This window comes from Carassius auratus, chromosome 23, assembly GCF_003368295.1.
Source record: "Carassius auratus strain Wakin chromosome 23, ASM336829v1, whole genome shotgun sequence".
Classification (NCBI taxonomy): domain Eukaryota; kingdom Metazoa; phylum Chordata; class Actinopteri; order Cypriniformes; family Cyprinidae; genus Carassius; species Carassius auratus.
In genome coordinates, this window is record NC_039265.1 from 679368 (window position 1) to 693139 (window position 13772).

General features: G+C 35.7%; 1 protein-coding gene across 3 annotated transcripts in view; it reads right to left on the bottom strand.

Annotated features, from left to right (window-relative positions):
* Positions 1-473: 473 nt before the first annotated feature.
* cdh26.1 (cadherin 26, tandem duplicate 1) overlaps positions 474-13772 on the bottom strand; it is an 18834-nt gene continuing 5535 nt past the window's right edge. For all 3 annotated transcript variants that reach the window (XM_026199145.1, XM_026199144.1, XM_026199146.1), the window contains 14 exons: positions 13464-13636; positions 13259-13387; positions 12642-12824; positions 10638-10909; positions 9998-10140; positions 9641-9868; positions 7260-7481; positions 6959-7089; positions 6649-6696; positions 5773-5835; positions 3711-3767; positions 2677-2724; positions 2382-2456; positions 474-1642 (listed from right to left, as the gene is read on the bottom strand). In XM_026199145.1, the coding sequence (XP_026054930.1) occupies positions 1424-1642; positions 2382-2456; positions 2677-2724; positions 3711-3767; positions 5773-5835; positions 6649-6696; positions 6959-7089; positions 7260-7481; positions 9641-9868; positions 9998-10140; positions 10638-10909; positions 12642-12824; positions 13259-13387; positions 13464-13636 (1991 nt within the window). In that variant the 3' untranslated portion in view covers positions 474-1423. The remainder of the gene's footprint in view (positions 1643-2381; positions 2457-2676; positions 2725-3710; positions 3768-5772; positions 5836-6648; positions 6697-6958; positions 7090-7259; positions 7482-9640; positions 9869-9997; positions 10141-10637; positions 10910-12641; positions 12825-13258; positions 13388-13463; positions 13637-13772) is intronic.

The window sequence follows — 13772 nt, forward strand, 5'->3', positions numbered from 1 at the left end:
TACTGATCCACACACCAGAAACAGAAAGGAGTGATAATGCACTAATAAGATGGATCCCAACTGCCATTAAAAAAGAAGAAGAAGAAGAAGTAAAGCAAGCAAGAAGAAGAACAAGAAAAAGACACCTCACGTGTGATCGTTTAGTGTCTTTAAACATCAATGTATTGTCATGAGCCAGAGGGTTTAATTTGGTTTAGTTTGTGTATGTTTTTTTTTTTTTTTTTTTTTTAAAGTGCCTTTCTTCACCTGGGTTATTTCCAAGAATGTATTGATGATCAATGATGCATTACTGCCACCTGGCAGACTCTCAGATACTGTTGAATAATGACTGATCTTTACTTTCATTTTCTATCCCTATTGTTCTGTGAAATAACTTTGGCATTTTTTATCACTTTTGCATTTTTTTTTCATGCCCAGTCATTCAAAAACAAATATTCAGTCATTATTTACTCACCCTCACATTTTTCAAAAAAAAAAAAAAAAAAAAAAATATGATTTTCTTTCTTCTATGAAATATACAAATATACTGTGTCCAGTCAATGGGTTTGTTGGAAATCAAAGCTTTTATTTTTCCAGCGTCCTCCAAAGCATTTTTATTATTATTATTATTATTATTTATTTATTTTTTTTGTATTTCCTGACAGAAGAAAAAGGTTTGTTTAGAAACTTAGCCTATTTTAGCCACATAATAGATATGCTTCTTTTTAATCTTACAATTACATTTTTTTTTTCTCAGAAATGCGAGAGCATGAGCATGTGGTCAGGTGTAAAAAAATAAATAAATGTATCTATATTTTATTCTGTGGTGGACATAAGTTTCTGTATAGGTTTGGATTGACATGAAGATGAATAAATGATAGAATTGTCATTTTTGGCAGTGATTCTGTAGTGGAAAGTCAAAGTGCACAAAACAATATGACAGCTAAAGGCAGCAAGTGAATGATAAGTCCAGACAAACACTACTAGCATAAATTGTTGTAGTGATGTGTGGCTTTGTGTTTGCAGAATAATAATTAAAAAAAAAGTTTCTTTAGATTTGATCAGGCCATCAAACGGGTCACAGCCAAAACTACAACAGTCCAAGCCACCAACCGCCTTATTTCACACAAGCCGGTGGGATGCAGACACAAGTTTTCATTCCAAGCCCCCAACATGCTTCTTTACACATCCATCATAAGCTCAAATGCACAGTGTATTCCATAGTTCCTTGAGGGCAGGAAGATGTGATGTTCACAGCTTATATCCATAATCATCCTGTGCCTGTACAGGTGTCATGGCGCTCAATTCAAGAATGGCCTAGAGCAATGTCTCCAAAAATTAAAAATCACAGCAAAAAAACAGCAACAACCCTGGAACCCCTTTGAAGCTCAGCAAGCATTGTAAAAATGTGGCGTGATATAAAGCCTCAAATCATCACCCTCTTTCACAGCCGGACGTTCCTGCGCTCCATTGACTGTTGACAGATCCCACCCAGAGTGTTGAACTTTGGCCCCAGGTTCTGCAGGAAGTCCAGGTTATTTCCGAGGTTGCTAACAGTCAGCTGATCCAGTGACTGACAGTCACTGCCCTTCCCCTCATATTCGTACTGATACGGGGAATACGCTGGACAGTCCCTCTGCTCTTCCGGAAAGCTGCTGATTTTCTATGGAATAACACAATGGAAAGAGAAATATAAAAATGCTTTTGCTGATACATTTTTTTTTATCTGATGCTGCCACCTTGTGGTGTCTGCATGGTCTGCAGGTCTCTGTCTGTACATTAACATTATGTCGCGCTTTGAGGGATAGGAGGCGACAGTGCATTGCATTTTCAACTAAGAACAAGTTGAAGCAAGATCACCTTTCCACCAATAGTGTCAAAGGAAAAACAAAAGCTTTGTTTATTAACAATTACATTTAACTTAAATTAATGTTTTATGGTCTAAAATTATACGTTATAATTAATTAGAAATTATAAGTTAATAGTATAAAATAAGTATATTTATAAAAACTGTACTTGCAGATCATGTAATGTTAATCAAATAAAAGGCTGCTTAAGTGAGAGACACTTGCATGACCATGTTACTTAACACACTTAAGTACACTTTAAAAAATGCAGCCTGTCAAATTAAAATTATTACATGAACTGTTAATATGTTTAAATACACTAAAATACATTTATTATACATATTCACATTTATTTTTTTCTTAATTTGTAATTCATAAATTGACATTAAAATAACTGCATTTTTGTAGAGTATGCTTATGTATGTATATATTTACATAAGTATCAATTATATGTGAAAATTAGCATTATAACAGCTCTCTCTCTCTCTCTCTCTCTCGTGTACTCCAGGTTTCTTTCGTTTCGTGTTGGTCAGGTGTTTTGTGTATTGGACTCACCCTCTCAATGTGTTCAGCCAGGTTCCTTTCTGTTCGTGCTAAGCTGTATGTGTGAGGCATCTGGCGACTTTCATTCTTAAAAGCAAGAAATATATTCAATTTAGATAATGTTTAATTTAACTTATTTCTGTATTTAATTTTTTTTAAATCTATTTCTACAATTAAAATGCTCTAAAAAGTTTCAGTACTTTTGTTTTATTAGTGGTTGAAAATCATTTCTTAAAATCCATTGATCCATCTTTTATTTATTTATTTATTTATTTTTAGATATGTATGAATCATTTGAATAGCTTACCCTAAAGTTTTCCCTTTCCCTTTGGATCGTTGACCAGTTTTGCTGTGGCTTTAGAGAGAAAGAGAGAAAGAGAGAGAGAGAGAGAGAGAGAAACTGTATGATTAAATATCCAGCACAATCATAACACTTACACAATTGACTTACGGTATAAACACTACTGTCCAAAATGTTTGTGTCAGTAAGATTAAAAACATAAAATAATAAAAAATAATAATAATAATTGAAAACATATGTTTTAGTGCTGTCAAACGATTAATCGTGATTAATCACTTTCAAATTAAAAGTTTTTGTTTAAATAATATATTTATGTGTGTTGTGTTTATTTATTATGCATATATAAACACACACACACACACACACACACACACACATACAGTTTATATTTTGAAAATATTTACATTTATATACATTTATGTATTTATATTCTTAAAATGTATATTATATATAAATATATTCAATAAATAAACATATATGCATAATAAATATACACAGTGTACACATGTAAACAAAAAAAATTATTTTGGATTTGATTAATCGGGATTAAGCATTTGACAGCACTAATATTTTTCAATAAGTAACTACATAAGACCTTTGGGTTGAGAGTGTGTGCAGTTTATGTTGTAGGACAAAATGTCAAAAATGAAAAAAAAAAAAAAAAAAAAAAAAAACCAGAAAATCCCAAAGGAAAATCTGGAGAGGTCCAGCAGTGAATTATTCTTCGGGGTTCTGACGTCAGGCTGCATTAGTATAGATATAGGTATGTTGAAAGATATAATGTAAGCATGTAAATCTACCATGCATTTGCATTTGATTTACACCAGAAATAGTGCAGTCTAGTCTATTAGTATACGCCTAAACTTTCTGTCGAATTCCAGATTACTATGCTGTCTCAGACGTAAATCCTGCTCTACTTGAGTATGTTAGCACATTTCACAGACTGCTGTGAAGCAGGAACTCATGTCAAGGAAAGACGGTTGAATTCCCCCTCCCAGTCTGTCGTGTCTGACGTGTCTCCGTCTGAAGCTGTCACTCACCACGCTCATCACTCCTGCACCACTCGGCATTTCCTGGAAGTTGTACTGATAGCTATACTGTCAGAGAAAGCAAAAATCAGACAATATTTCACATCACCAAACAGCAATAAGACCATGATTCCTGATAATATTTGAATTAAGAATTAAAAAATGTCACCCGAACAAAACGCAATCTCATGGCAATCCCTGCGTATTTTACAGTTTGCCAAATTGGTGGCTAATTTGTTTGAATTTGTATACTCTCATTTGTACGCTTTTGTATGATCTGCTTACACCTTGCTGATGGTTATGTTTAGGGGTGGACCTACATGCTTACTTTTCCCCATAAAAATCACACTTTTTGTATGATTCACAAGAGCATATAAGAGCATATAAACTGTAACTACACAATTCCACAGAAAATACTAAATGTGCCCCATCCCTCACGATTTTGAGTAATTATCAGTCACACTTTCAGGGCAATCGCTAGAAAAAAGCCAACAAGACTTAACACTCCTTTTGATTTGAGATCTTTCTGATGCTTTATCTTATCATCTTTCTTTCCCAATCCACGAGTACAATGTCACAACATCTACAAGTAATTCAACCATTACATTTTCACCACAGTTGGCAAGTCTGCAGATTTTATGTGACTTTCGCCTTCTTTCTTCGTTAAGTAGTATAAAAGTGTTAGGAAAACCCATTCTAATTCAAGCAACGATGGCTAGTAGATGTAAACAGATAATCAAGACCACCAACAGAGGTGTACCGAGATGGAGAAGGTGAATGGTGCAGGGGAGGAAAGGGACATCATTTAATTTGTTAAACATTTTTTATAATGCATAAACCATTAAATCAATACATTTATATAGTCTAAGTTATATAGTAGATACATATGGTTCGAGTTGATTTTTTAATAAATATGTGGCTATTAAAGTTCCCCCTTAGTGCTCTTCTTTTATTCACCTTCTCCATCTCCAAACTACTCTGCTCGCAGGTGATCGGAGGATAGTGTGCACACTGCCACTTTGTTGCATGGGTGATTTTTGTAAAATAACTACCGTTTTTTCTCTTCAAACTCTGTGTGGTTTCAGTTTACTGTGTTGGTTACTGTGTTTTACTGTGTTTACAAGGGCTCTATCATACACCCTGCTCAATGTGGCGCTGGGCACGGTGCAAGTTTTTTGTTAGTTTCAGCCTGATGCAGTTCTCATTTTCAGGTCCTGAGCATTTACGCCCATTTGTGCGCCCATTGGCGTGCTGGTCTGAAAAAGAGGTGTGCTCAGGCACACTGTTGGCGCGTTACTATTTTGAGGAACTGAAAAAAGTCTGAGACACAGACCAACTCCAACCTCGTCTAAAGTCTGGTCATTATTTTGTCTTTGTCATATAAAAAGAGCATGTTGGTAATTTGCACCTATAGGCGGGTGTACAATGAACCTATACGTTGCTTAATACACACACAGGGATGCGCAGGAGCACACAAACATTTAAAATGAATAAATAACATTCTACCATGAATGCAAGCCCTTCATGGCGTGAGCACAACTAATTTTTAAAGGGAACGGGAGATGACACTCTGAATGGTTAATTATATGTTACGCCCAAAAAACACTCATTAAGAGAACATTAACAACCCGTTTAGAACATGCGCCCGGGCGTGCCAGCTGTTTTCCCGTCGTTAAACTAGCAAAAGTGGATTCGGACACGCCCTGAGTGCACCTGCATCAAAATGCGCTTCATACCATGTGCTTAGATCCTTAAAATAGCACCCCAAGGGTGGAATATGTCATACAGTCTCAACATGTTCACTGGAACATGTTTTCACATCAGTTCAATTACTTTGTATAAAAAGGGAGGAAATCTGATCCCAGCTACTGATCCAAGCTACAAGCTAAGGTTGAAATTGTAGCACAACATATATCTGAAATAATATTACATTTTTACCGTATTTAAGTCTATTTCGCAGACTTGTGAAAAATGTGTTCTGTGTGTTTTGGGTGTTGCATCAGATCTTATTGTCAGTTTTTTCATAAATGATCTAGGAATAATTATATATACATTTATTTCATTTGACACTCACCCCTGCAGGGCTTTTCATCGTATAGTTTTCCCCCTTCCTGTATCCATCAACAGCATACTCAGGCTGGAACAACAGACAGACAGTTAGTCGTTTGTCATTAACTTAGAACCATGCCATATTATTTTCTTTTAGATCCTGTTGTTACTCAACAGATAAAATCCCAGAAGTTACTAATCTTGCATTAAAGGATTAAAGTTGGTTCATTTCCAGAATAAAAATGTCCTGATAATTTATTCACCACCATTTCATCCAAATTTCAGTTCAGTGCAACTTCTATTTGATCACAGCTAAGGAATAGGGGTCTTATCTTGTGAAACAATCTTCCATTAAAAATAAATAAATAAATAAAAATAAACCTTTTAACCACAAATGCTGGTTTTGAACTAGCGCAGTCTAATGCATTATGCCGTCACATGGGAAAGGTCACGCATGACATAATGACCCTGTGTTTACAAAGCAAACTTGCAAGATAAAACCCTTCCAATTCCTCTGCTGGGATCGTGTAGAGCCCTTTGAAGCTGCATTGAAACTGAATTTTTGGTTGTTTAACCCACTGAGTACTACTGAAGTCTACTATATGGAGAACAATCCTAGAATATGTTCCTTAGAAACCTTAATATGTTTTGCAACTGAAGAAAGAATGACATTAACATATTAGATGGCATGGGGGTGAGTAAATTATCAGAGAATTTAAATTCTGTAAGTATACTAACCCTTTAATGCTTATAGGAAGAAATACATTTAATTCATGCAATTCCTATTCACTGTGCCAAAATGCAACAACATACTTGTCGGATCATATGGTTTTTACCCATGTAGGCTTTAGGTCAATGAGAAACGGAACAGAAAAAAAAGAGAGAAAAAACTTGTATGTACCGGTGCTGAAGGAGTTTTCAAGCCATCCTTCAGAAACATTGACTCAGGCTGAGAAGCAAAAAAATCACAGGCATAATGATGATCACAGATTCTGCTTAAAACTGCACCAAGTACTCTCAGGTGAACAGTGTCAGGCTTTTGATGTAAATATTAGAACAAACATTGTGGAATGTCCTGGAACAAGTTATATTTAATTAAATAATGTTTCTTATTAAGAATTAAAGCTCAGGCACACAGTCAATAATTTCTACAGCTTTTTCTACTAAATTCATAACTCCACACTCTCAACGTGACTGACAGTTTCACATACCTTAAAGATTGAGCCTCCTCCCTCTTCATTGTATTTGACAAGGGTTTGGTTACCCTCGTCCTGCAGGTTCAGAGGGATGTGTTGAAAATTCTTGCTTTGACAGTCACAGAGGAAACAAAAGAGGAGCAGCACTGCAAAACAACAAGGTGCCATTATATAACATACAGTACACAGCACACAACATAGGAGAATGTGCCATTATATGAACTGTACTCTCGTAATTATAAAATCTAATCAGTTGAGCAGTTGAATTGTTGTTGCAGGCGGCCTTTGATATTTTTGTCTGTCTGTTGAAACTCACAGGCCAATAGGAGAAATCCAGCAAACAGGAGACCGATGGCTGCTGGACCCAGACTCGAGGAGAAAGGACGTCGGCCACGGCATGTGTTGATTCCCGTGCACTCACACACAACCACCTGAAGAACATCTTCTCCTTGCAGCCCCTGCTGATCCTGTATCTTCAAAGGAACCGAGTAGTTGCCATACGCCAGGCTCGTCAAACTTATCAGAGAGGTGTTTGTTCCTGCGGCACAAACCCAGCAAAACAGGGTTAACTAAAACCATAACAAAACATTTACGTTTCTTGAAACAGAATTTAATCTATTTAATTGGTAATTATAAAGGTTTATTGGTAATTATAAAGCATATATTAATGCCTTGTTCCATCCAAATTTTACATCTCCTACTCCTACCCCATACTTGGACTTAACAACTACCTTACTAACTATTAATAAGCAGAAAATTGGAAGTTTATTGAGGCATAAGTCATAGTTAATGGTTAGTTAATAGTGAGAAATAAAGTGTAACGCCTTAGTTTTTGTACTAACTGTACTATCTAAATATGTAATGTAAAAAAATAACTACAACTAAAACTGAAATAAAAAATATATAGAGACATATTAAAAACCAAAAAAGCCAAAATTACACAAAACTACTAAAAGCCTAACTATAATTAAAAAGAACACTGAAAATACAATAACAACCACCGTTGGGAACGTTACTTTAAAAAAGTAATTACTTGTTCCGAAAAGTAACTGAGTTAGTAACTGAATTACTCTATAATCAAAGTAACCCTTTACCAAGGATAGTAACTATTTGCTTAACTGTAAAAAAAAAAAAAAAAAGTTGTCAAAGATTTTTTTTTTTTTTTTTGCAGTTTTCACAAGTCAGTTGAAATGAGTAGAATGTGTGTGTTTGGCGCCGCTGGCGCGTGTGCCTGCATGTGTGCCGGCATGTGTGTCAAAACACTGGCTCTGATTGGCTACCATGAAACACATGACTCTGCCTTAGCCAATCGTAATCGCTTATCTCGTTATTTACCCACTTGCTCACTCGCTGTGTGAGCCTGGGGAGTGTTCGGATTGCATAGTTTATTAAATCAATGCATAGTAACGCACCGCATTTAACGTTCAGTAATGTTAACGGCATGGTAACGACGGGAAAAGTAATAAGTTAGATTACCCCGTTACTGAAAAAATAACGTCGTTACCTAACGCCGTTCTATTAAAATGCCGTTATTGCAATCACTGACAACAATAATAATAATAATAATAATATATATATATTTTTCATACAAATTATAAGAGTGTCTCAGTAGTAAAATAACACTGGAATGAAACTATATGTGAGATGTTTACAGCATACACCTCATTAAATTATGTTAGATTTATATTTTTCATTAAAAACAAACAAACTGTAACACTTAAGAATACGGAACAATTCTCACTATTAAGTTGCTTATTATCATGCATATTACTAGCATATACTTATAAAACACATATTAAAAACACATTAAAAACACCCCAAAATGAACATTTTGAAAGTAGTTCAACCATAACATTATGAAGCAACGACATAAGGATGCGCTGTTTTCTTTCAAATCAAATCATAAATACACATAGAAGCTTGTGTCATGGCTGACAAAGAAGAACATAAGCTGCCTGCATTCAGCTCATATTCTCCTAAATAGTGCTACGGTGATGTGGAGACACACAGAGGAGAAAAAAAAAATGCTGAATAAAGTCATTATTTTTGTTTTATTCACATAGAAAAAGTATTGTCGTCTGTTCATAACATTACGGTTGAACTACTGATGGCAGATGGAGTATTCTGGCGATGTCTTACATGAGTCACAAGCCTCCTGGTTTTCATAAAAAATATCTAAAATTGTGTTCCAAAGACGAACAAAACTTTTAAGGGTTTGGAACAACATGGGGGTAAGTGATTAATGACAAAATTTTAATTTTGGGGTGGAGTAACCCTTTAATGCCTTATTCTACATGATCATATTTTAGATCCCTTAACCAACCCCATACCTAAACTGAACTACCTTACTAATACCTTATGATAAAGATCAAATTATGAGTTCACTGAGGCAAAATTCATAGTTAATAGTGAGAATTGGTCCCTAAACCTTCTTACCAATGTCAATAGTAAGATTCAAAAATCCTTTTGGACAAACAAGTCTTAGTAATTCTCATGTAAATGTATCATGTTTTTAGATTTTTACTAGATACAATATATATATATATATATATATATATATATATATATATATATATATATATATATATATATATATATATATATATATATATATATATAGCGCAAGCAACTGATGGAGTCAGAAACATCCTCAACTATTAACTGTGAATGAAGTAAATGAAATGTATGTGAACTGACCTGTGGTGGGATCCAGCTTCCAGAGACTCTTCAGCTCTTCGTCTCCTCCCAGAGAGAAAGAGAAAGGACCTGCAAACGGCCGGTCATCAAGGTCTGTTGGTTTCACATCCACACGATCGACTTTGTTCCCGCACATGACCGCGTTTTTAGATACGAGATAGGGAGCATTGTCGTTCTGGTCGCCTAGGTAGACCACGACAGTACATGTGCCTGTAGCTGGAGGCTGTCCTGTGAACAGCATGTGGGGGAAAAAACAGCTCTGTTCAGAGATTAAACAATTGTTTTTAAGAACAGTAAAATTACTTTCAATGCTTTCACAAAGTTTAGATTGTGTTGAACAGATAGTTCTGTGCTTACCGTCATCTATAGCATGCATCACGACTGTGTAGGTGCCATTTTTGACAAAACGAGACTCACGGTCCATCTTCTGTACTGTTGTGATCTTTCCTGACTTTGGATCCACACTCACCCATTTGGCTGGGTCTTGAACTAACTGATACCTACATACACATACACATACATATATATATATATATATATATATATATATAAAGTGTTTTTTTTTTTTTTTTTGCTTTTATCAAATAATCCTTATTTCATGTTTTCCTCATTGATCATAATCAGATATTTTTTCCAGGAGAAAATCAGCATGATTAGAATGATTTCTGGAGGATCGTGACACTGAAGACTGGAGTAATGATGCTGAAAATTCTACTTTTAAATTGTAATAATATTTCACTGTTTTTTTATTTATTTATTTTAACAAATAAATGAAGCCTTGGAAAGCAAAAACCTTAGAAAATCTTACAACCCCCATATTTTTGAGTGATTGTAAATATAATGAAGCTGGCATATATATATATTTTATATATATTTTTACATTTTATAATATTATTCGATTTAATATTTTATATATTACTAAATAAAAGTATAATAAAAATTAAAATTAAAATTAAAATAGCTTTAGGTAATTTGATGCTGTGCAGCTCAACCACACCTGAGTTTGCTGACGTCCGAGTCCTCATCTTTGACCTCGGGCACTAACAACACATCTCCTGGAGGTCCGTTTTCATTGCGGTAGACTTTTTCTACTTGTTTCTTAAACACGGGGGCATCGTTCATATCAATGACTTTCACGGACACTTTGGCAGTGTTTGGTTTTGGTGTGGGGCCTGTTACAGGCTTTCCATCAACACACTGAAATAATTTCTCCTCGTTCTCAACTGCTATCTCCAGCTCTGTGGTCTCAGTTTTCTCAAAATTCTTCCCCTGTGAAAAAACAAGCATATTCAAAGCTGTCCATTTTTTTTTTTTCTAATTCAATCCTGTTTTTGAGCCCACTGTCAAAACGTAAAACTAATTTGTGGAAGAAGTAACTTTGATGAATAGGTGTGTAAATCTGTGAAGTCTGTATCTCTTTTAATTGAATCTATGTGACGATTTGTGTACCCAGAGAGACACAGGAGAGAGAGATCCAAAAGCAGGTATGCTTTATTAAGGGGTAATCCAAAATCGAGGTCAAACAATCCAAGGTCAAAACCAACAATCAGTCCAAAACAAAAACAAACAAAGGAAAGGAAAGGGAAGGGAAAGGAACGGGAACTCGGAGGACGAGAAGGCAGGGATGAATCTCGGGGAATGAGAAGGCTGGACATACAAACGGTAAGGACTCCATACAAACAACAGGAAAATACTGGAATATGTAGGGAGGATAATGACAATAGATTTCCTGCACCTGGTGCAATTAACAGGAGTGCAATTATTGTGAAGACAGGACCAGACTAGAGGAATACTAGTGCCTATGGTGAAGTGCCTAAGGGGAATTCCCTTACGAAAAATAACCATGGTTTTATTATAGTAAAACTGTAGTAACCCATGGTTTTTTGGCGTATTGACTTTGTAAAACCACAGATTTACTACAAATACCATGGTTAAACTATGGTTAATATAGCAAAACCATGGTTAATTTGTGGTTACCATGGTTTTTTGGTTTTATTTGTAGTAAAACCATGGTTAATTTTCGTAAGGGAAGTGAGCCCACTAGTGGACACCCAAGGAAACAGAGACTAGACAGCGTGACAATTTACCCCTGATAAAGAACCAATGGCTCTACCAATGGTTCTCTCAGGCAGGACGGGACGAGGAGACGTGGGAGAATACTTCGATGGAGTTTAATTCAAGAAACAAGGAGACAACGAACAATGGAACATCGGGGACAACATTTAGACATACAAACTTTACGACAATAAAGACAAGAAAACAGCAGACACGGGAGAACTGAACGGGGTAGAACTATATAGGGCAGATAACAAGGGACATGGAGGATGTGGAGGATAACTGATAATGAGACACAAATGGAGACGAATTCACATAACAAGACAGGCACAAGAAGGACCGAATAAGCATAACGTGAACAATAGGATAGGCGTTTCGTCCACACGGATCCGGCGTTTTCATCAGGTGAAACCGCTATTTTTTGAAACCGGGTCCCAGTGTGGATAAATTTGAAAACGGCGTCTTAGCGTTTTCTTCTGGACGGCTAATCCGTATTTTTTCTGAAACGATGACGTCATCAGCCCACGTCTCCCCCCTAGTCAGACAGCTCTACGTCATGTAATAGCAACAAAAACAAACACTGAACGATTGTCTTTTTATTAACTAACATTAACACTGATTAATAAATGTATTATTCCATGTTCGATTGTGTACCACGCGCAAGGTTTATGAGCATAGTCCAAGTCTTCTACTCTGTTTTTAGTGTATCTCTGTGGCAGAATTACAGCGCCACATACTGGTCTGGAATGTATACTACATCATTTTGCAGTTTGGTGTGGACGCGGATATTTCTTGAGACGAGGAAAAAAAAGATCGGTTTAGGGTAAGCTCCGTCTCCGTGTGGACGGGGCCTGAGTAAACAATGACAGATATTTCACTAGTGAACTAGTTTTTTAAGCTTTTATAAGAAGTGTTTGAAATATTTCAAGGGAACAGTGGAATTTACCTTGATAACAGACAGCACACCTTCATTGGTTTTGGGGTCTGTCTCAATCTTATAATTTGCTTCCTCATTGCCCTTCAGGATGGAGAACACTGCTCTTGAACCAGGCGTGTTCGGTGTGTCCTTGTCGTTGATGCCGATTCTTAAGATCTCCTTCAATTCCATTTCCATCACTTCAGTGTTGTACTGTTATACACACATATATTCATTTATATTGAAGTATATCAGATCTCATTAACAGCTTTATAAGACGGTTACATTTGAATCTTCTGAAACAAGTGTTCACAATTAAAAAGTTTCATTAAAAAAAAAAAAAAAAACTCTATAAACCTCCATAAAAGATGTATAAAAAACATTTTTGTGATAACGTTTTGAGATAATTACTAAATAGCAGATAACTTGAATGAATGTGCTGTTAATGTTACTAGCAAAATGATTACAACTGACTGTTTATAAACAGGTTTCCTAAACACTTCTGTTATTGGTCAAACCAAACTCACAATGTTTGGAAAGCATCACACATTCACAGTGTTTACATCTTCCTTACACATCAATCTACACATGGCTTCCTTCTAGTTGTGTGTATATTAAAATGGGATTGTGTGACTAGTCTGACTCACCGTGGCCGAACTGAATTCTGGGCGATGGGTGTTGGAATCAGTGATATCCAGAAAAACAGTTGCAGTTGAGGACATTGTAGGTGTGCCTTGATCCCTTGCTTCAACTAGCACTTTATACTGTTTTGCTTTCTAAAACACAGGGACAGAAGAGACTTTAGAAATACTGAAAAATACTGAAAAAAGTGCATTTAACATCATTACTCACATCATAATCAAAGCATCCCGTGAAGGCGAGCTGTTTGGTTGTAGAGGTAGGTAAGTCCTTCAGGGTAAATTTTGGTGAGGCAGGGTCTTGTGACACCACCGTCATAGTGAACTGGGAATTAGGAGTATCCTTCTGATCATTGTCATGAGCTTGTAATGTTGCTTGGACTACACCTATTAAAACAAGGATGATTAGAAAGAGAAAACAAGCTCTCTGCTTAATGTTTACTTTTAACAGTTTAGTTTCAATAACTGCTTCTCTTGGACTTTTAAAAGTGTTCCTATGTTTAAATATAACTATTAATTATTT